The sequence below is a fragment of the Hoplias malabaricus genome, chromosome X2 (assembly GCF_029633855.1).
Source record: "Hoplias malabaricus isolate fHopMal1 chromosome X2, fHopMal1.hap1, whole genome shotgun sequence".
NCBI classification, from domain to species: domain Eukaryota; kingdom Metazoa; phylum Chordata; class Actinopteri; order Characiformes; family Erythrinidae; genus Hoplias; species Hoplias malabaricus.
In genome coordinates, this window is record NC_089819.1 from 26420670 (window position 1) to 26445540 (window position 24871).

Here is a 24871-nt window from a genome sequence, read left to right on the forward strand (position 1 = left end):
GTAATCCGTCTCTGCTCTTCTGTCTGAATCTGAGTGAGTTATTCACACATAGATCACACACAGGCTTCAGTCATCGTCTTATTTCACTGCTGTGTTGTTGTAGTGTGTAAGAGACGACAGACACAAGCCCCGTACTCCTCCGTCTCAGTGTTTTCCCACTGTTTACAGGTGAATAATCAGACCCCGCTGTCCCTGCGCTCTGAGAGTGAACAGATTCTTGGAGGATAATGTTTTATTGCGATTGTCGCCTAAAGTATTCCTCTGGGTTTGGCTTAAAGTTTAATAAAGTAGTTACTATCAGTGATTAATGAAGAGGTCCCCAACATGGCGGCTACTCTACACTATGATGTTAGCTGTGATAACGTGGTTATGAACGTTCAGGCCACGCCCAGAAATATTTTGCCCACTGAAGAGTGAACACAGAGGTGTATTCCCTGAGAGCAGGGAGGACTGCGGTTGGTGACTGAGGGCTTAGGGAGGACCCCCGGTGATTAAACAGATTTTTACACAAAATGCTACATTTTAGCACTTTTCCTTTCACAGTTCAATTTACATTTTTTTCCTTCATTAGGTTATTTTTGTTATTATTTATAAAAATATTAGTAAATAATTTTTAATCAGCACAGTATCAACATTTTTATCATTTAATTACTTTATATCAGTCTCATACTCATTACTATCTCTCTCATAGCTGCTGGTAATATTTGTATTAGTTTGTTTTTCAGAATAAAAGTCCCTGTGGATGTAAAACCTGTTTGAGGAGATTAATAATCAGTTAGATCCCGTACAGTGCAGTAATCTGAGTGGTCTGATGGTGGAGCAGCAGTGGAGTTGCCAGCCTTTTTACTTCAGCGGACTGATATACGCTCACTGTCTGGGGCTGGTGACAGCTGCAGCTCTTTTATTTGTAAAATTGCTCCAAAACTAACAGGTTATGTTTGTTTATTGTTGGGTAAAGAGAGAGAGAGAGAGAGAGAGAGAGAGAGAGAGAGAGAGAGCAAGAGAGAGAGAGAGAGAGAGAGGTGTTTAAGAACGTGTGTTGAGAGAGAATAGGAAAAATATTCTGAAGCTTGAAAAGAGGGGAAAAGAAAAAGTGAGCAGAGAGAGAGACACACACACACACACCGAGAGAGAGAGAGAGAGAAAGAGAGAGAGAGAGACTCCAGCTTCACTTCACTTCCTCTGGCACTCTGTGAGGTGGCGGAAGTGCGTCAGTTTTTCAGGGCTGTGGATATACACGGTGCAGAGAGAGAGAGAGAGAGAGAGAGCGAGAGAGAGAGGGAGGGAGAGAGAGAGAGGGAGGGAGGGAGAGAGAGCGAGAGAGCGAGAGAGAGGTGCAGACTGAACGCTCTGCAGGCGCGTGGACCCTGTGTGTGTGTGGGAGTGGACACGTTCTCTTATGTCTGCGTGTGTTTTTCTCGGCGCTGTGGGATTGGACCGCTGCTGGGTCACGCACGCGACGCGACACGCGCACAGGGATCGGGATCGTGTTGCACGCGGCGCAGCTGAAACTTGTTAGGCTCCAAACAGCGCGTGCGGCGAGGACGGACTTCTTCACGAGCCCCGAGCTCCTCCGGATCCGTTTCGCGGCCGGTAGCGCCGTTGTCATCATCTTTGCTGCTGCTGCTGTTGCTGTTGTTGTTGTTTCGTGCCAGCGTGCGCGCGCCTGCCTTCGTGCATGTGTGTGCGTGCGTGCGCGCGCATGCAAGCATGCACCGGACCAGCTGCTGCTGCTGCCGCCGCCGTGCACGGCCGGGTTATGCACGTGCACTGAGTAAATAAACATCTGGATTACTTTCTCCCGCTCTTCCTCTTCCCCAGGCACCTGTTTTTAGGGTTCTCGGGAGGCAGCGAGAAACGTTTGTGCGCGCGCACGTGCGCGCCCATGTGTGCGCGTGCATGTGCGTGCGGGCGCGCGCGCACTCCTGTGTGTGTCTATGTGTTGGGGTTCCACAAGGATTTTTATGGTTTCCCTTTGCACGTTTTTCTGTTCAGGCACGCGCCCCAAGGTCACTGTGTTGTATAGGTGCACACAACCACACGCATTTTAACGTGCACGTGCATCCAGGGAGACATGGAGATCAGACCCAAGCAGATTCGCAGGTCACGCTCGTTGCGTGCGCGTGCCATGCGTGACCCCAGCGCCTCCTCAGGATCCGAACGGGAACAAGAGAAGCGCGCGCCAGGGCACAAGCGGGTGAAGAGGCGGGGCCAAAAAAGAGCCGCGCGTAAGGCTCCTCACCCTCCACTTCCTCTTCATCAGCATCATCACCCTCGGCGGAAACGGCAGGAATCACCCTCACTGGACGATGAAGAAAACGATGAGGAGGACATCATCGACGGGTTCGCCATCACCAGCTTCTTCAGTCTGGAGAGGCTGGAGGTGAGTGTCAGAGGAGCTGGGGTGAGAGCATGGGGTTAGTCTGCGGGCAGGGCCAAGCAGCAGCAGTCTCTAGTCAGCATACAGCGCAAAGAGCAGCAGTGCAGATAGTAGGCACTTTTAAGCCTTGGATATGCTACACAGCTATACACTCAGGGCGGATTATAAGCAGACTTCAAATCTCACACCACACAGCAGTTTTTTGACGACATTTACATGTAATATAATGTCAGGCATAGACTCCATAATTGGACGACTGGAGAATGACGCACTACACGACTGGAGAATGACGCACTACACGACTGGAGAATGACGCACTACTACACGACTGGAGAATGACGCACTACTACACGACTGGAGAATGACGCACTACTACACGACTGGAGAACGACGCACTACACGACTGGAGAATGACGCACTACACGACTGGAGAACGACGCACTACACGACTGGAGAACGACGCACTACACGACTGGAGAATGACGCACTACTACACGACTGGAGAACGAAGCACTACACGACTGGAGAATGACACACTACACGACTGGGGAACGACGCACTACACGACTGGAGAACGATGCACTACACGACTGGATAATGACGCACTACTACACGACTGGAGAACGATGCACTACACGACTGGAGAATGACGCACTACACGACTGGAGAATGATGCACTACTACACGACTGGAGAACGATGCACTACACGACTGGAGAACGACGCACTACTACACGACTGGAGAACGACACACTACTACATGACTGGAGAACGACGCACTACACGACTGGAGAACGGCGCACTACACGACTGGAGAACGATGCAGTACACGACTGGAGAATGACGCACTACTACACTACTGGGGAACGACACACTACTACATGACTGGAGAACGATGCACTACACGATGGGGGAATGACGCACTACTACATGACTGGACAACGATGCACTACATTACTGGAGAATGACGCACTACACGACTGGAGAATGATGCACTACTACACAACTGGAGAATGACACACTACACGACTGGAGAATGATGCACTACTACACGACTGGAGAACGACACACTACTACATGACTGGAGAACGGTGCACTACACGACTGGAGAATGACGCACTACACGACTAGAGAATGATGTACTACTACATGACTGGAGAACGACGCACTACACGACTGGAGAATGACGCACTACACGACTAGAGAATGATGTACTACTACACGACTGGAGAACGACGCACTACACGACTGGAGAATGATGCAGTACTACACGACTGGGGAACGACGAACTACACGACTGGAGAACGTCGCACTACTACACGACTGGGGAACGACGCACTACACAACTGGGGAACGTCGCACTACATGACTGAGGAATGACGCACTACACGACTGGAGAACGACGCACTACACGACTGGGGAACGACGCACTACACGACTGGAGAACTTCGCACTACTACACGACTGGGGAACGACGCACTACACGACTGGGGAACGTCGCACTACACGACTGGGGAATGACACACTACACGACTGGGGAACGACGCACTACACGACTGGGGAACGACGCACTACACGACTGGGGAACGACACACTACACGACTGGGGAACGACGCACTACACGACTGGAGAACGATGCACTACACGACTGGAGAATGACGCACTACTACACGACTGGAGAACGATGCACTACATAACTGGAGAATAACGCACTACACGACTGGAGAATGATGCACTACTACACGACTGGAGAATGACGAACTACACGACTGGAGAACGACACACTACTACACGACTGGAGAACGACACACTAGTACACGACTGGAGAACGACGCACTACACGACTGGAGAACGACGCACTACACGACTGGAGAACGGCGCACTACACGACTGGAGAACGATGCACTACACGACTGGAGAATGACGTGGAGAATGATGCACTACTACACGACTGGAGAACGATGCACTACACGACTGGAGAATGACGCACTACACGACTGGAGAATGACGCACTACTACACGACTGGAGAATGACGCACTACTACACGACTGGAGAATGACGCACTACACGACTCGAGAATGACGCACTACACGACTGGGGAACGACGAACTACACGACTGGAGAACGATGCACTAGACGACTGGAGAACGATGCACTACACGATTGGAGAATGACGCACTACACGACTGGAGAATGATGCACTACTACATGACTGGTGAACAGCGCACTACACGACTGGAGAATGATGCACTACTACACGACTGGAGAACGACACACTACTACATCACTGGAGAACAACGCACTACACGACTGGAGAACGACGCACTACTACATGACTAGACAATGACGCACTACTACACGACTGGAGAACGACGCACTGCTACATGACTGGAGAACGATGCACTACATGACTGGAGAACGACGCACTACACGACTGGGGAACGACGCACTACTACATGACTGGAGAATGATGCACTACACGACTGGAGAATGACGCACTACACGACTGGAGAATGACGCACTACACGACTGGAGAATGACGCACTACTACACGACCAGAGAACGATGCACTACACGACTGGAGAATGACGCACTAAACGACTGGAGAATGACGTACTACTACACGACTGGGGAATGACACACTACTACATGACTGGAGAACGATGCACTACACGACGGGAGAACGACGCACTAATACATGACTGTAGAACTTCGCACTACTACATGACTGGGGAACGACGCACTACACGACCGGGGAACGTCGCACTACACGACTGGGGAATGACGCACTACACGACTGGAGAACGACGCACTACACGACTGGGGAACGACGCACTACACGACTGGGGAACGACGCACTACACGACTGGAGAACGATGCACTACACGACTGGAGAACGACGCACTACACGACTGGAGAATGGCGCACTACACGACTGGAGAATGACGCACTACTACACGACTGGAGAACGATGCACTACACGACTGGAGAATGACGCACTACACGACTGGAGAATGATGCACTACTACACGACTGGAGAACGATGCACTAGACGACTGGAGAACGATGCACTACACGATTGGAGAATGACGCACTACACGACTGGAGAATGATGCACTACTACATGACTGGTGAACAGCGGACTACACGACTGGAGAATGATGCACTACTACACGACTGGAGAACGACACACTACTACATGACTGGAGAACAACGCACTACACGACTGGAGTACGACGCACTACACGACTGGGGAACGACGCACTACTACACAACTGGAGAATGATGCACTACACAACTGGATAATGACGCACTACTACACGACTAGAGAACGGCGCACTACTACACGACTGGAGAATGATGCACTACACAACTGGAGAATGACGCACTACACGACTGGAGAATGACGCAGTACTACATGACTAGAGAACGACGCACTACTACACGACTGGAGAACGACTCACTGCTACATGACTGGAGAACGATGCACTACACGACTGGAGAACGACGCACTACACGACTCGGGAACGACGCACTACTACACGACTGGAGAATGATGCACTACACGACTGGAGAACGTCGCACTACTACACGACTGGGGAACGTCGCACTACACGACTGGAGAACGTCGCACTACTACATGACTGGGGATTGACGCACTACACGACTGTGGAATGTTGCACTACACGACTGGGGAACGATGCACTACACGACTGGGGAACGACGCACTACACGACTGGGGAACGACGCACTACATGACTGGAGAACGACGCACTACACGACTGGAGAACGATGCACTACACGACTGGAGAATGACGCACTACTACACGACTGGAGAACGATGCACTACATAACTGGAGAATAACGCACTACACGACTGGAGAATGATGCACTACTACACGACTGGAGAATGACGAACTACACGACTGGAGAACGACACACTACTACACGACTGGAGAACGACACACTAGTACACGACTGGAGAACGACGCACTACACGACTGGAGAACGACGCACTACACGACTGGAGAACGGCGCACTACACGACTGGAGAACGATGCACTACACGACTGGAGAATGACGTGGAGAATGATGCACTACTACACGACTGGAGAACGATGCACTACACGACTGGAGAATGACGCACTACACGACTGGAGAATGACGCACTACTACACGACTGGAGAATGACGCACTACTACACGACTGGAGAATGACGCACTACACGACTCGAGAATGACGCACTACACGACTGGGGAACGACGAACTACACGACTGGAGAACGATGCACTAGACGACTGGAGAACGATGCACTACACGATTGGAGAATGACGCACTACACGACTGGAGAATGATGCACTACTACATGACTGGTGAACAGCGCACTACACGACTGGAGAATGATGCACTACTACACGACTGGAGAACGACACACTACTACATCACTGGAGAACAACGCACTACACGACTGGAGAACGACGCACTACTACATGACTAGACAATGACGCACTACTACACGACTGGAGAACGACGCACTGCTACATGACTGGAGAACGATGCACTACATGACTGGAGAACGACGCACTACACGACTGGGGAACGACGCACTACTACATGACTGGAGAATGATGCACTACACGACTGGAGAATGACGCACTACACGACTGGAGAATGACGCACTACACGACTGGAGAATGACGCACTACTACACGACCAGAGAACGATGCACTACACGACTGGAGAATGACGCACTAAACGACTGGAGAATGACGTACTACTACACGACTGGGGAATGACACACTACTACATGACTGGAGAACGATGCACTACACGACGGGAGAACGACGCACTAATACATGACTGTAGAACTTCGCACTACTACATGACTGGGGAACGACGCACTACACGACCGGGGAACGTCGCACTACACGACTGGGGAATGACGCACTACACGACTGGAGAACGACGCACTACACGACTGGGGAACGACGCACTACACGACTGGGGAACGACGCACTACACGACTGGAGAACGATGCACTACACGACTGGAGAACGACGCACTACACGACTGGAGAATGGCGCACTACACGACTGGAGAATGACGCACTACTACACGACTGGAGAACGATGCACTACACGACTGGAGAATGACGCACTACACGACTGGAGAATGATGCACTACTACACGACTGGAGAACGATGCACTAGACGACTGGAGAACGATGCACTACACGATTGGAGAATGACGCACTACACGACTGGAGAATGATGCACTACTACATGACTGGTGAACAGCGGACTACACGACTGGAGAATGATGCACTACTACACGACTGGAGAACGACACACTACTACATGACTGGAGAACAACGCACTACACGACTGGAGTACGACGCACTACACGACTGGGGAACGACGCACTACTACACAACTGGAGAATGATGCACTACACAACTGGATAATGACGCACTACTACACGACTAGAGAACGGCGCACTACTACACGACTGGAGAATGATGCACTACACAACTGGAGAATGACGCACTACACGACTGGAGAATGACGCAGTACTACATGACTAGAGAACGACGCACTACTACACGACTGGAGAACGACTCACTGCTACATGACTGGAGAACGATGCACTACACGACTGGAGAACGACGCACTACACGACTCGGGAACGACGCACTACTACACGACTGGAGAATGATGCACTACACGACTGGAGAACGTCGCACTACTACACGACTGGGGAACGTCGCACTACACGACTGGAGAACGTCGCACTACTACATGACTGGGGATTGACGCACTACACGACTGTGGAATGTTGCACTACACGACTGGGGAACGATGCACTACACGACTGGGGAACGACGCACTACACGACTGGGGAACGACGCACTACATGACTGGAGAACGACGCACTACACGACTGGAGAACGATGCACTACACGACTGGAGAATGACGCACTACTACACGACTGGAGAACGATGCACTACATGACTGGAGAATAACGCACTACACGACTGGAGAATGATGCACTACTACACAACTGGAGAACGACGAACTACTCGACTGGAGAACGACACACTACTGCACGACTGGAGAACGGCGCACTACACGACTGGAGAACGATGCACTACACGACTGGAGAATGACGCACTACTACACGACTGGAGAACGATGCACTACATGACTGGAGAATAACGCACTACACGACTGGAGAACGGCGCACTACACGACTGGAGAATGACGCACTACTACACGACTGGAGAACGATGCACTACACGACTGGAGAATGACGCACTACACGACTGGAGAATGACGCACTACTACACGACTGGAGAATGACGCACTACTACACGACTGGAGAATGACGCACTACACGACTGGAGAACGACACACTACTACATGACTGGGGAACGACGAACTACACGACTGGAGAACGACGCACTACACGACTGGGGAACGACGCACTACTACACGACTGGAGAATGATGCACTACACAACTGGAGAATGACGCACTACACGACTGGAGAATGACGCACTACTACATGACTAGAGAACGACGCACTACTACACGACTGGAGAATGACGCACTACTACATGACTGGAGAATGACGCACTACATGACTGGAGAATGATGCACCACTACATGACTGGAGAATGATGCACTACTACACAACTGGAGAACGACGCACTACACGACTGGAGAACGGTGCACTACACGACTGGGGAACGTCGCACTACACGACTGGGGAACGACACACTACTACATGACTGGACAACGATGCACTACATGACTGGGGAACGACGCACTACACGGCTGGAGAATGACGCACTACTACACGACTGGGGAACGACGCACTACACGACCGGAGAACGTCGCACTACTACACGACTGGGGAACGACGCACTACACGACTGGGGAACGTCGCACTACACGACTGGGGAACGACGCACTACACGACTGAAGAACGACGCACTACACGACTGGGGAACGACGCACTACACGACTGGGGAACGAAGCACTACACGACTGGGGAACGACGCACTACACGACTGGAGAATGACGCACTACTACACGACTGGAGAATGACGCACTACTACACGACTGGAGAATGACGCACTACACGACTGGGGAACGACGCACTACACGACTGGAGAACGATGCTCTACACGAATGGAGAACGATGCACTACACGACTGGAGAATGACGCACTACACGACTGGAGAATGATGCAGTACTACACGACTGTTGAACAGCGCACTACACGACTGGGGAACGTCGCACTACACGACTGGAGAACGTCGCACTACTACATGACTGGGGATTGACGCACTACACGACTGTGGAATGTTGCACTACACGACTGGGGAACGATGCACTACACGACTGGGGAACGACGCACTACACGACTGGGGAACGACGCACTACATGACTGGAGAACGACGCACTACACGACTGGAGAACGATGCACTACACGACTGGAGAATGACGCACTACTACACGACTGGAGAACGATGCACTACATGACTGGAGAATAACGCACTACACGACTGGAGAATGATGCACTACTACACAACTGGAGAACGACGAACTACTCGACTGGAGAACGACACACTACTGCACGACTGGAGAACGGCGCACTACACGACTGGAGAACGATGCACTACACGACTGGAGAATGACGCACTACTACACGACTGGAGAACGATGCACTACATGACTGGAGAATAACGCACTACACGACTGGAGAATGATGCACTACTACACAACTGGAGAACGACGAACTACACGACTGGAGAACGACACACTACTACACGACTGGAGAACGGCGCACTACACGACTGGAGAACGACGCACTACACGACTGGAGAACGATGCACTACACGACTGGAGAATGACGCACTACACGACTGGAGAATGATGCACTACTACACGACTGGAGAACGACGCACTACACGACTGGAGAACGACGCACTACACGACTGGAGAACGGCGCACTACACGACTGGAGAACGATGCACTACACGACTGGAGAATGACGCACTACTACACGACTGGAGAAAGTTGCACTACACGACTGGAGAATGACGCACTACACGACTGGAGAACGATGTACTACTACACGACTAGAGAACGACGCACTACACGACTGGAGAACGACGCACTACACGACTGGAGAACGGCGCACTACACGACTGGAGAACGATGCACTACACGACTGGAGAATGACGCACTACACGACTGGAGAATGACGCACTACTACACGACTGGAGAACGACGCACTACTACATGACTGGAGAACGATGCACTACACGACTGGAGAACGACGCACTACACGACTGGGGAACGACGCTCTACTACACGACTGGAGAATGATGCACTACTACACGACTGGAGAACGACGCACTACTACATGACTGGAGAACGATGCACTACACGACTGGAGAACGACGCACTACACGACTGGGGAACGACGCACTACACGACTGGGGAACGACGCACTACACGACTGGAGAACGTTGCACTATTACACGACTGGGGAACGACGCACTACACGACTGGGGAACGTCGCACTACACGACTGGAGAATGACGCACTACTACACGACTGGGGAACGACGCACTACACGACTGGAGAACGTCGCACTACTACACGACTGGGGAACGACGCACTACACGACTGGGGAACGACGCACTACACGACTGGAGAACGACGCACTACACGACTGGGGAACGACACACTACACAACTGAGGAACGACGCACTACACGACTGGGGAACGACGCACTACACGACTGGGGAAGCTCTTTGTCTAGGTACAATGTAAAAATGAGTTTGAGTTGTGGATGGGTTCAGTGCAGTCTCTACACATTGCGGAGAATATGTCTTCTGCATTTAACCCATCTGTGGCAGTGAGCACACACACACACTCTAGTTTACTAAGGGGTGTGACCACACACCCAGAGCGACGAAAAGTCATCCTGGGGAGTATTTGGGGGTTCAGTGCCTTGCTCAAGGGCACTTCAGCCGTGGATGTTCCCCGCCGGTCCTGGGGATCGAACCAGCAACCTTCCGGTACCAAACCCTGTCACTAACCATTAGGCCCAGGCTGGCCCCATACTCAAGGCTGTTTTCCATCTTAAATGGTTCAGAAACATCAGCGGTAGCAGAAGCGAGCTCCACTGTGCTGCATCATTTAAAGTGGAATGGAGTGTGATCTGTGTCCCACTATGTTGTTTCTTTTACAGGAACACTGGTCATTTGTGGACATGTGCATATTTCACTATGTGATGTCTTGCTTTTGTCATTTAATTCATCCTCACTGCAGAGGTCCCCGGCACGAGCCTATGTTTACTTTCTGTGCTGTATTCTCATTGGCTGTTGATGGACCTTGTACAGATTTGAGTTGGTAAAGAGTTTACACTGCACGATTATGTCCAAATTCAGGTTAAAAAAATCAAGTAATTGATATGCTGCAACTGGTGTGAACCATTGGAGCCCCTCACACACTATAGCAGTGAGAGCAGGCGGTTCGCTTGAGAACAGGGCCGAACAGCAGCCAGACAGGGGCACGACCAAGAGACTGACATTACTGATGAAGACAGGCGACCTGTTGGAGTTTTCTGAGTTGAGAGTCATCTTATGTTGTGTTATGCTTTGTCTGGTGCGCTGAGATGGTGGGCAGGACCAAGGACCTGTTTAATGAAGTTATGTCCTGATGTTTGAGTTGTGTCTTATGTCATGCAGTGTGAAGGCATGTCTGATGCTTGTATCATACTGTGTCATGATAGACCTTAAATAATGATTTGTTATGTCGGGGTGGGGGGTGTAATGGTGGTCACGTTTAGGTCTGTTATGTAAAGCTATTCATTCTGTTTCATAGTATGTTTTGGTAGCTTGAGTTGTGTGTATTAGTGTTCTTATAGTCTGTTAAGATTTGTCTTGTGAGGATTTGGGAATTTTACATCATAAAACGTAAAGTGGTATCAACATAGCCTTGGGAGATTAATGTTGATACACCAGCATCTTGTTCAAACATGTTAGGCCGTGTTCACATTAAAACATTTTAGACCATGTTAGGACATGTCAGGTCTTTTGAAACCATGGTAGGACACATTGGGTCATGTTAGGACTTGTTAGACCAAGTGGGACATGTTATGTCACATTAGGATTTGTTAGAATGCGTTAGGTCACGTTAAGTTGATTAGGACACTGTAGGTCATGTTAGGACACATTAGGTCATGTAAGGACACATTAGGTCATGTTAGGACACATTAGGACACATTAGGTCATGTTAGGACACATTAGGTCATGTTAGGACACATTAGGTCATGTTAGGACACATTAGGTCATGTTAGGACACATTAGGACACATTAGGTCATGTTATGATACATTAGGTCATGTTAGGACACATTAGGTCATGTTAGGATACATTAGGTCATGTTAGGACACATTAGGTCATGTTAGGATACATTAGGTCATGTTAGGACACATTAGGTCATGTTAGGATACATTAGGGCACGTTAGGTAATGTTAAGATACATTAGGTCATGTTAGGACACATTAGGTCATGTTAGGATACATTAGGTCATGTTAGGACATGTTAGGTCATGTTAGGACACGTCAGGTCATGTTAGGACACATTAGGTCATGTTAGGATACATTTGGTAATGTTAGGATACATTAGGGCACGTTAGGTCATGTTAGGACACATTAGGTCATGTTAGGACACATTAGGTCATGTTAGGATACATTAGGGCACGTTAGGTCATGTTAGGACACATTAGGTCATGTTAGGACACATTACGTCATGTTAGGATACATTAGGTAATGTTAGGACACATTAGGTAATGTTAGGACACATTAGGTAATGTTAGGATACATTAGGGCACGTTAGGCCATGTTAGGACACATTAGGGCACGTTAGGTCATGTTAGGACACGTTAGGTCATGTTAGGACACATTAGGGCACGTTAGGTCATGTTAGGACACGTTAGGTCATGTTAGGACACGTTAGGTCATGTTAGGACACATTAGGGCACGTTAGGTCATGTTAGGATACATTAGGTCATGTTAGGACACATTAGGTCATGTTAGGATACATTAGGTCATGTTAGGACACGTTAGGTCATGTTAGGACACATTAGGTCATGTTAGGATACATTAGGTCATGTTAGGACACGTTAGGTCATGTTAGGACACATTAGGTCATGTTAGGACACATTAGGGCACGTTAGGTCATGTTAGGATACATTAGGTCATGTTAGGACACATTAGGTCATGTTAGGATACATTAGGTCATGTTAGGACACATTAGGTCATGTTAGGACACATTAGGGCACGTTAGGTCATGTTAGGACACGTCAGGACAGTTTCATCATATAAAATAAAGCCATGTGTTCCTGTTTGGGGTCGGTGTCACACGGTGGATTGATTGTGTAGTTATAGAGGTATTTATAGATGATGGAACTTAAATGATGATGGCAGAGATGAAGAGAGTGAGAAAGAGACAGTGACACTGACGTGGTGGTGGTGTGTGAGTGTGTGTTGTGCTGGTGCGGATCAGCCGTCCCTCAGGCCCCATTCACACAGATCCAGACATTTTTAGAAGTTGATATTCTTGGGAGATTTTTCCTTCCATCCCTTGAACACAGTGCTGTATGTCAATGAAAATTAAGGTTTGTCTAATCGCTCTCCCAGGAGGAGGTCTGTGGAGACGCTATGGTCTCTGTTCTGTGTGGAGGAGGAAAACTGATCTTTTCTGAAACACTGACATCACACACTCCTCACTCCCTCTACAGTGAACTACATCAGTCACAAACTACGCTGTACACACACAGCTCCTCGCTCACTCTACAGTGAACTACATCAGTCACAAACTACACTGTACACACACAGCTCCTCTCTCCCTCTACAGTGAACTACATCAGTCACAAACTACACTGTACACACACAGCTCCTCGCTCCCTCTACAGTGAACTACATCAGTCATAAACTACACTGTACACACACAGCTCCTCTCTCCCTCTACAGTGAACTACATCAGTCACGAACTACACTGTACACACACAGCTCCTCGCTCCCTCTAAAGTGAACTACATCAGTTACGAACTACACTGTACACACACAGCTCCTCGCTCCCTCTACAGTGAACTACATCAGTCACAAACTACACTGTACACACACAGCTCCTCGCTCCCTCTACAGTGAACTACATCAGTCACAAACTACACTGTACACACACAGCTCCTCGCTCCCTCTACAGTGAACTACATCAGTCATAAACTACACTGTACACACACAGCTCCTCGCTCCCTCTACAGTGAACTACATCAGTCACAAACTACACTGTACACACACAGCTCCTCGCTCCCTCTACAGTGAACTACATCAGTCACGAACTACACTGTACACACACAGCTCCTCGCTCCCTCTACAGTGAACTACATCAGTCACGAACTACACTGTACACACACAGCTCCTCGCTCCCTCTACAGTGAACTACATCAGTCACGAACTACACTGTACACACACAGCTCCTCGCTCCCTCTACAGTGAACTACATCAGTCACAAACTACACTGTACACACACAGCTCCTCGCTCCCTCTACAGTGAACTACATCAGTCATAAACTACACTGTACACACACAGCTCCTCTCTCCCTCTACAGTGAACTACATCAGTCACAAACTACACTGTACACACACAGCTCCTCGCTCCCTCTACAGTGAACTACATCAGTCACGAACTACACTGTACACACACAGCTCCTCGCTCCCTCTACAGTGAACTACATCAGTCACAAACTACACTGTACACACACAGCTCCTCGCTCCCTCTACAGTGAACTACATCAGTCACGAACTACACTGTACACACACAGCTCCTCGCTCCCTCTACAGTGAACTACATCAGTCACAAACTACACTGTACACACACAGCTCCTCTCTCCCTCTACAGTGAACTACATCAGTCACAAACTACACTGTACACACACAGCTCCTCGCTCCCTCTACAGTGAACTACATCAGTCACGAACTACACTGTACACACACAGCTCCTCGCTCCCTCTACAGTGAACTACATCAGTCACAAACTACACTGTACACACACAGCTCCTCGCTCCCTCTACAGTGAACTACATCAGTCACAAACTACACTGTACACACACAGCTCCTCGCTCCCTCTACAGTGAACTACATCAGTCACAAACTACACTGTACACACACAGCTCCTCGCTCCCTCTACAGTGAACTACATCAGTCACAAACTACACTGTACACACACAGCTCCTCGCTCCCTCTACAGTGAACTACATCAGTCACAAACTACACTGTACACACACAGCTCCTCGCTCCCTCTACAGTGAACTACATCAGTCACAAACTACACTGTACACACACAGCTCCTCGCTCCCTCTACAGTGAACTACATCAGTCACAAACTACACTGTACACACACAGCTCCTCGCTCCCTCTACAGTGAACTACATCAGTCACAAACTACACTGTACACACACAGCTCCTCGCTCCCTCTACAGTGAACTACATCAGTCACAAACTACACTGTACACACACAGCTCCTCGCTCCCTCTACAGTGAACTACATCAGTCACAAACTACACTGTACACACACAGCTCCTCGCTCCCTCTACAGTGAACTACATCAGTCATAAACTACACTGTACACACACAGCTCCTCTCTCCCTCTACAGTGAACTACATCAGTCACAAACTACACTGTACACACACAGCTCCTCGCTCCCTCTACAGTGAAATACATCAGTCACGAACTACACTGTACACACACAGCTCCTCGCTCCCTCTACAGTGAACTACATCAGTCACGAACTACACTGTACACACACAGCTCCTCGCTCCCTCTACAGTGAACTACATCAGTCACAAACTACACTGTACACACACAGCTCCTCGCTCCCTCTACAGTGAACTACATCAGTCATAAACTACACTGTACACACACAGCTCCTCTCTCCCTCTACAGTAAACTACATCAGTCACAAACTACACTGTACACACACAGCTCCTCGCTCCCTCTACAGTGAACTACATCAGTCACGAACTACACTGTACACACACAGCTCCTCGCTCCCTCTACAGTGAACTACATCAGTCACAAACTACACTGTACACACACAGCTCCTCGCTCCCTCTACAGTGAACTACATCAGTCACGAACTACACTGTACACACACAGCTCCTCGCTCCCTCTACAGTGAACTACATCAGTCACAAACTACACTGTACACACACAGCTCCTCGCTCCCTCTACAGTGAACTACATCAGTCACAAACTACACTGTACACACACAGCTCCTCGCTCCCTCTACAGTGAACTACATCAGTCATAAACTACACTGTACACACACAGCTCCTCTCTCCCTCTACAGTGAACTACATCAGTCACAAACTACACTGTACACACACAGCTCCTCGCTCCCTCTACAGTGAACTACATCAGTCACGAACTACACTGTACACACACAGACAGCACTAGAGTTCAGATTCACACAGATGAATAAATAGAAATGATGTGTGTTAGAAATATATACTGCACTGTTAACATCTAGATTCAGTCGTTTCAGGACGTGTGTAGTGCACTACAGACGGAGGATGGAGGGATTTAGGATTAAACCTCTGTGTTTGTTTTAAAGAGAACACAAGACACAACTCTTTAAAGTGCTTCACATAAAATTATGTAAATCAGACAAAAAATAGCAACAAAAGACCAATAAAAATACAAACTACATGGGCCACGATGACAGTTAAAGAAAGCTGCAGAATAAAAGAGGGTAGGACTCGGAGAGTAATTTCCAGGAAGATTATTCCACAGTTCAGCTGCACACTCAGCAAACGCTTTACTTTAGCTCCTCGAACAACAAGCAGCTCTTTATGTGTGGGTCTCAGTGACCTGGGGCTTAAAGGAGACCTCTGTGATTCTGGGGATACGCAGTTAGTTTATGTTCAGAAGTTCTGCGTCTTTTAAGGTGAAACGTTGTGTTTGAGTCAGAACCGACAGTCTCTTGTTGGGTTCTGCTATGATCTGGGTTCTGTTGGGTTTGGTTCTGTTATGATCTGGGTTCTGTTGGGTTGTGTTGGTTTTGGTTCTGTTATGACCTGGGTTCTGTTATGATCTGGGTTCTGTTGGGTTTTTTTGGGTGTGGTTCTGTTATGATCTGGGTTCTGTTGGGTTGTGTTGGGTTTGGTTCTATTATGACCTGGGTTCTGTTATGATCTGGGATGTGTTGGGTTTGGTTCTTTTATGACCTGGGTTCTGTTGGGTTCTGTTATGATCTGAGTTGTGTTAGGTTTGGTTCTGTTATGACCTGGGTTCTGTTGGGTTCTGTTAGGATCTGAGTTGTGTTGGGTTTGTTTTATTATGACCTGGGTTCTGTTGGGTTCTGTTATGATCTGGGTGCTGTTGGGTTGTGTTGGGTCTGGTTCTGTTATGACCTGGGTTGTGTTGGGGTTGGTTCTGTTATGATCTGGGTTCTGTTAGTTTTTTTTGGGTGTGTTTCTGTTATGATCTGGGTTCTGTTGGGTTGTGTTGGGTTTGGTTCTATTATGACCTGGGTTCTGTTATTATCTGGGATGTGTTGGGTTTTTTTGGGTGTGTTTCTCTTATGATCTGGGCTCTGTTGGGTTTTGTTGGGTTTGGTTCTATTATGACCTGGGTTCTTTTATGATCTGGGATGTGTTGGGTCTGGTTCTGTTATGATCTGGGTTGTGTTGGGGTTGGTTCTGTTATGATCTGGGTTCTGTTGGGTTTTTTTGGGTGTGTTTCTGTTATGATCTAGGTTCTGTTGGGTTGTGTTGGGTTTAGTTCTATTATGATCTGGGTTCTGTTGGGTTTTGGTTCTGTTATGACCTGGGTTCTGTTATGATCTGGGCTGTGTTGGGTTTGGTTCTGTTATGACCTGGGTTCTGTTGGGTTTTTTTGGGTGTGTTTCTCTTATGATCTGGGCTCTGTTGGGTTTTGTTGGGTTTGGTTCTATTATGACCTGGGTTCTTTTATGATCTGGGATGTGTTGGGTCTGGTTCTGTTATGATCTGGGTTGTGTTGGGGTTGGTTCTGTTATGATCTGGGTTCTGTTGGTTTTTTTTGGGTGTGTTTCTGTTATGATCTAGGTTCTGTTGGGTTTAGTTCTATTATGATCTGGGTTCTGTTGGGTTTTGGTTCTGTTATGACCTGGGTTCTGTTATGATCTGGGCTGTGTTGGGTTTGGTTCTGTTATGACCTGGGTTCTGTTGGGTTCTGTTATGATCTGAGTTTTGTTAAGTTTGGTTCTTTTATGACCTGGGTTGTGTTGGGTTCTGTTATGATCTGGGTGCTGTTGGGTTGTGTTGGGTTTGGTTCTTTTATGATCTGGGTTGTGCTGGGATTGGTTCTGTTATGATCTGGGTTCTGTTGGGTTCTGTTATGATCTGAGTTGTGTTAACTTTGGTTCTGTTATGACCTGGGTTCTGTTGGGTTTTGTTATGATCTGGGTGCTGTTGGGTTGTGTTGGGTTTGGTTCTTTTATGATCTGGGTTGTGCTGGGATTGGTTCTGTTATGACCTGGGTTCTGTTGGGTTCTGTTATGATCTGAGTTGTGTTGGGTTTGGTTTTATTATGGCCTGGGTTCTGTTGGGTTCTGTTATGATCTGGGTGCTGTTGGGTTCTGTTGGGTTTGGTTCTGTTATGATCTGGGTTGTGCTGGGTTTGGTTCTGTTATGATCTGGGTACTGTTGGGTTAGGTTCTGTTATGATCTGGGTTCTGTTGTGTTCTGTTGGGTTTGGTTCTGTTATGATCTGGGTTTTGCTGGGTTTGGTTCTGTTATGATCTGGGTTCTGTTGGGTCCCCATGGCTGGTTTTGTAAGGTTGTGTTCTGCTTGTTACTGCTGTGTTGTGTGTGGTTCTGTTGGGTTCTGTTGGCGACTGTAATTGGTTCTGAAGCAAGGTCTGTTTCAGAAATTGACTACAAACAAAGGGTAAATGAGCTAACGTCGCTAACATCACCCACAAGGTACAACCCTTCTACTGTTCACCACCGACTGAACACAACCTCTGTTCTACACAGAGAGAGAGAGAGAGAGAGAGAGAGAGAAAGAGAGAGAGAGAGAGAGAAAGAGGGAGAGAGACAGAGAGAGCAAGAGAGAGTGAGAGAGAGAGAGAGAGAGAGGACAGAGAGAGAGAGAGAGAGGAGAGAGAGAGAGAGAGAACACGAGAGAGAATAGAGGGAGAACAGAGAGAGAAAAAAAACAAGAGAGAGAATAGAGGGAGAACACAGAGAGAGAGCACAGAGAAAGAATAAAGGGAGAGAGAGGGTGTTAGTATACAGCATAATTAATATCAGTCACTCATTCATCCAGCCACACCCACGACTCCTTATATGGACATACATTTATCACCTTACTTTTCCTTTCTAGTTCTTCACACACTTGCCCTGTTTTACATCTAGTTGTTCTTATATTTCTCTCTCTTTCTGTTTGTGTGTGTGTGTGTGTGTGTGTGTGTGTGTGTGGTGATTTTTGGGGGCTATAACTCTCTCAGTCACTCTCACACACCCAGTCACTTACACACACACACAGTCATTCATTTACTCTCCCAGTAACTCACTCACTCACCCAGTCACTCATACACTCACCCAGTCACACTCACACACTCACCCAGTCACTCACTCACTCACCCAGTCTCTCACTCACTCACCCAGTAACTCACTCACTCACCCAGTCACTCACTCACTCACCCAGTCACTCACACACTCACCCAGTAACTCACTCACTCACCCAGTCACTCACTCACTCACCCAGTCACTCATACACTCACCCAGTAACTCACTCACTCACCTAGTCACACGCACACAGTAACACATTCACTCACTCACCCAGTCACTCACTCACCCAGTCACTCACTCACTCACCCAGTCACTCATACACTCACCCAGTAACTCACTCACTCACCTAGTCACACACGCACACAGTAACACACTCACTCACTCACCCAGTCACTCACTCACCCAGTCACTCACTCACTCACCCAGTCACTCATACACTCACCCAGTCACTCACTCACCCAGTCACTCACTCACCCAGTCACTCATTCACTCACCCAGTCACTCACTCACTCACCCAGTCACTCACACACTCACCCAGTAACTCACTCACTCACCCAGTAACTCACTCACTCACCCAGTCACTCACACACTCACCTAGTCACACACACAGTAACTCATTCACTCACTCACCCATTCACACTCACATCCTCCCAGTCACTCACACACTCACCCATTCACACTCACACTCACCCATTCACACTCACACTCACCCAGTCACACTCACACTCACTCAGTAACTCACTCACCCAGTCACCCACACACTCACCCAGTCACTGTAACATGTTTTAGTGACAGACTAAGACCCCATTTGTAATGAAGCATTCCTGCAGGATTTTTAAAGTCAGTGCCAGAGAGAGAGAGAGAGAGAGAGAGAGAGAGAGAGAGAGAGAGAGAGAGAGAGAGAGAGAGAGAACTAATATTTGAGGTTGTCTAGAGGAGAGAGACGACAGACATAACACAGACAAAGGTGCCCTCCACACACACATTCACTCACTGCAACACTTAGACACACAGTAACAGACACACCTAAACTGACTTATTTTTGCTGTTACAGTTACATTACTTAAGGTGGAACTGACTCTAAATTCAGGAGAGTGCTAACTGCATGAAAGTAAACACAGAGCGAAAGTGCTACAAAACTAAACAGCTCGAGTTACACATGAGTTTCTGTGGGAATTCAAACAGTGAATAAACACTTACAGACGATTTACACTTCAGACACCAACAAGATACAGTTGCTTCTTACTCACACACATCGCTCCACCTTAAAAGATACAGCCGCTCCTTACTCACACACACTGCTCCACCTTAAAAGATACAGTCGCTTCTTACTCACACACCGCTCCACCTTAAAAGATACAGTCGCTTCTTACTCTCACGCACTGCTCCACCTTAAAAGATACAGTCACTTCTTACTCACACACACCGCTCCACCTTAAAAGATACAGTCGCTTCTTACTCACACACCACTCCACCTTAAAAGATACAGTCGCTTCTTACTCTCACACACCGCTCCACCTTAAAAGATACAGTCGCTTCTTACTCACACACCGCTCCACATTAAAAGATACAGTCGCTTCTTACTCACACACACCGCTCCACATTAAAAGATACAGTCGCTTCTTACTCACACACATCGCTCCACATTAAAAGATACAGTCGCATCTTACTCACACACACCGCTCCACCTTAAAAGATACAGTCGCTTCTTACTCACACACACCGCTCCACCTTAAAAGATACAGTCGCTTCTTACTCTCACGCACCGCTCCACATTAAAAGATACAGTCACTTCTTACTCACACACAACGCTCCACCTTAAAAGATACAGTCTCTTCTTACTCACACACACCGCTCCACCTTAAAAGATACAGTCGCTTCTTACTCACACACCGCTCCACCTTAAAAGATACAGTCGCTTCTTACTCTCACACACCGCTCCACCTTAAAAGATACAGTCACTTCTTACTCACACACACCGCTCCACATTAAAAGATACAGTCGCTTCTTACTCACACACCACTCCACTTTAAAAGATACAGTCGCTTCTTACTCTCACACACCGCTCCACCTTAAAAGATACAGTCGCTTCTTACTCACACACCGCTCCACATTAAAAGATACAGTCGCTTCTTACTCACACACACCGCTCCACATTAAAAGATACAGTCACTTCTTACTCACACACACTGCTCCATCTTAAAATATGTGAAGCTTTTGAATGTAAACAAACCAGAGAGAATAGCAGCTCTCCACACTCATAGACATTGACTCATAAATAATATGTGTTTATTATTTTAGTGATTACCATGTTCTTGGGACAGGATGTTAGAGAGGTGTGCATGGGCTGTTATTCGTCTCTCTGAGATCTCGTCTGTTTCTCAGTGAAACATTGCTGTCACAGAACTCAGAGTTATAAGAGGGTTTTTAGAAGAGCTGACGCCCAAACTTATAATTTAATTCAAATGCTTGAGAGAGAGAGAGAGAGAGAGAGAGAGAGAGAGAGAGAGAGAGATAAGAACATAAAACTTAAAGCTCTACTTTAAGTTAGAGGGATTAAGTTAAGGGACTGCTGCTCATCAAATGACCACTCACACACACACACACACACACACACACACACACACCTCTAACCCACACCACACACAAACACACTGGTGTGTATGATGTAATCACAGGAAACCTGTTGTGTTTTACATGAAGGGCTGCATCCTTTCACTGTGAGAGAGAGTGAGACAGAGAGAGAGCGACTGTGTGTGAGAGAGAGACTGTGAGAGAGAGAGAGAGAGAGAAAGAGAGAGAGAGAGACGGTGTGTGTGTGTGTGTGAGAGAGAGAGAGAGAGAGAGAGAGAGAGATAGAGAGACTGTGTGTGTGTGTGTGTGTGTGTGTGTGAGTGAGAGAGAGAGAGAGAGACTGTGACAGAATAGAGACAGAAAGGAAGAGAGAAAAGAGAGAAAAAGAGAAAGAGAAACTATGTGTGAGAGAGAAAGAAGGGTAGCCAGAGGGAGGGGGAAGGGAAAGGCAGGAAAAGGAAGTGGGAAGTGTATGTAAATACACCGTGAGCATGTGTACGTGTTTATATTCACTTTACAGTAACTATGGAACCATAGCAATCACTTAGCAACCACTTGGGATTACATAGTTACCCCTTAAATGCTCCCTCCATCACCACTCCTAAGCAATACCCTAGCAACTGTTGGGATTCCATAGCAACTTCCTAGCAACTACCTGGGATACCATAGCAACCTTTTAGAAGGACTCATATTATCCGGATGAGATGCTAGCCATCACCTAACCGCACAATAGTGAGGGATGATGATTGGCCAGAGGGGGTTAGTGAGGGATGATGTTTGGTCGGAGGAGTTTAGTGAGGGATGATGATTGGTCAGAGGAGGTTAGTGAGGGATGATGATTGGTCAGAGGGATTTAGTGAGGGATGATGATTGGTCGGAGGGGTTTAGTGAGGGACGATGTTTGGTCGGAGAGGTTTAGTGAGGGATGATGATTGGTCAGAGGGGGTTAGTGAGGGATGATGATTGGTCGGAGGGGGTTAGTGAGGGATGATGATTGGTCAGGGGTTTAGTGAGGGACGATGATTGGTTGGAGGGGTTTAGTAAGGGATGATGTTTGGTCGGAGAGGTTTAGTGAGGGATGATGATTGGTCAGAGGGGGTTAGTGAGGGATGATGATTGGTCAGAGGGGGTTAGTGAGGGATGATGATTGGTCGGAGGGGTTTAGTGAGGGATGATGATTGTTCTGAGTGGTTTAGTGAGGGATGATGATTGGTCGGAGTGGTTTAGTGAGGGATGATGATTGGTCGAAGGGGTTTAGTGAGGGATTATGATTGGTCAGAGGGGTTTAGTGAGGGATGATGATTGGTCGGGGGGTTTAGTGGGGGATGATGATTGGACGGAGTGGTGTAGTGAAGGATGATGATTGGTCGGAGGGGGTTAGTGAGGGATGATGATTGGTCAGAGGGGTTTAGTGAGGCATGATGATTGGTCGGAGTGGTATAGTGAGGGATGATGATTGGTCGGAGTGGTTTAGTGAGGGATGATGATTGGTCGGAGGGGGTTAGTGAGGGATGATGATTGGTCGGAGGGGTTTAGTGAGGGATGATGATTGGTCGGAGGGGGTTAGTGAGGGATGATGATTGGTCGGAGGGGGTTAGTGAGGGATGATGATTGGTCGGAGGGGTTTAGTGAAGGATAATGATTGGTCGGAGGGGTTTAGTGAGGGATGATGATTGGTCGGAGGGGTTTAGTGAGGGATGATGATTGGTCGGAGGGGGTTAGTGAGGGATGATGATTGGTCGGAGGGGTTTAGTGAGGCATGATGATTGGTCGGAGTGGTATAGTGAGGGATGATGATTGGTCGGAGTGGTTTAGTGAGGGATGATGATTGGTCGGAGGGGGTTAGTGAGGGATGATGATTGGTCGGAGGGGTTTAGTGAGGGATGATGATTGGTCGGAGGGGTTTAGTGAGGGATAATGATTGGTCGGAGGGGTTTAGTGAGGGATGATAATTGGTCGGAGGGGTTTTGTGAGAGATAATGATTGGTCGGAGGGGTTTAGTGAGGGATGATGATTGGTCGGAGGGGTTTAGTGAGGGATGATGATTGGTCGGAGGGGTTTAGTGAGGGATGATGATTGGTCGGAGGGGTTTAGTGAGGGATGATGATTGGTCGGAGGGAGTTAGTGAGGGATGATGATTGGTCAGAGGGGTTTAGTGAGGGATGATGATTGGTCGGAGGGGTTTAGTGAGGCATGATGATTGGTCGGAGTGGTATAGTGAGGGATGATGATTGGTCGGAGGGGGTTAGTGAGGGATGATGATTGGTCGGAGGGGTTT

At 48.2% G+C, this 24871-nt stretch overlaps 1 protein-coding gene across 2 annotated transcripts in view; it reads left to right on the plus strand.

Moving 5' to 3' along the window:
• The first annotated feature begins 1311 nt into the window (after nt 1–1311).
• The window catches only part of LOC136676388 (fibrosin-1-like protein), a 283573-nt gene continuing 260013 nt past the window's right edge, over nt 1312–24871 (plus strand). For both annotated transcript variants that reach the window (XM_066653363.1, XM_066653364.1), the window contains exon 1: nt 1312–2383. In XM_066653363.1, coding sequence (XP_066509460.1) covers nt 2075–2383 — 309 coding nt within the window. In that variant the 5' untranslated portion in view covers nt 1312–2074. The remainder of the gene's footprint in view (nt 2384–24871) is intronic.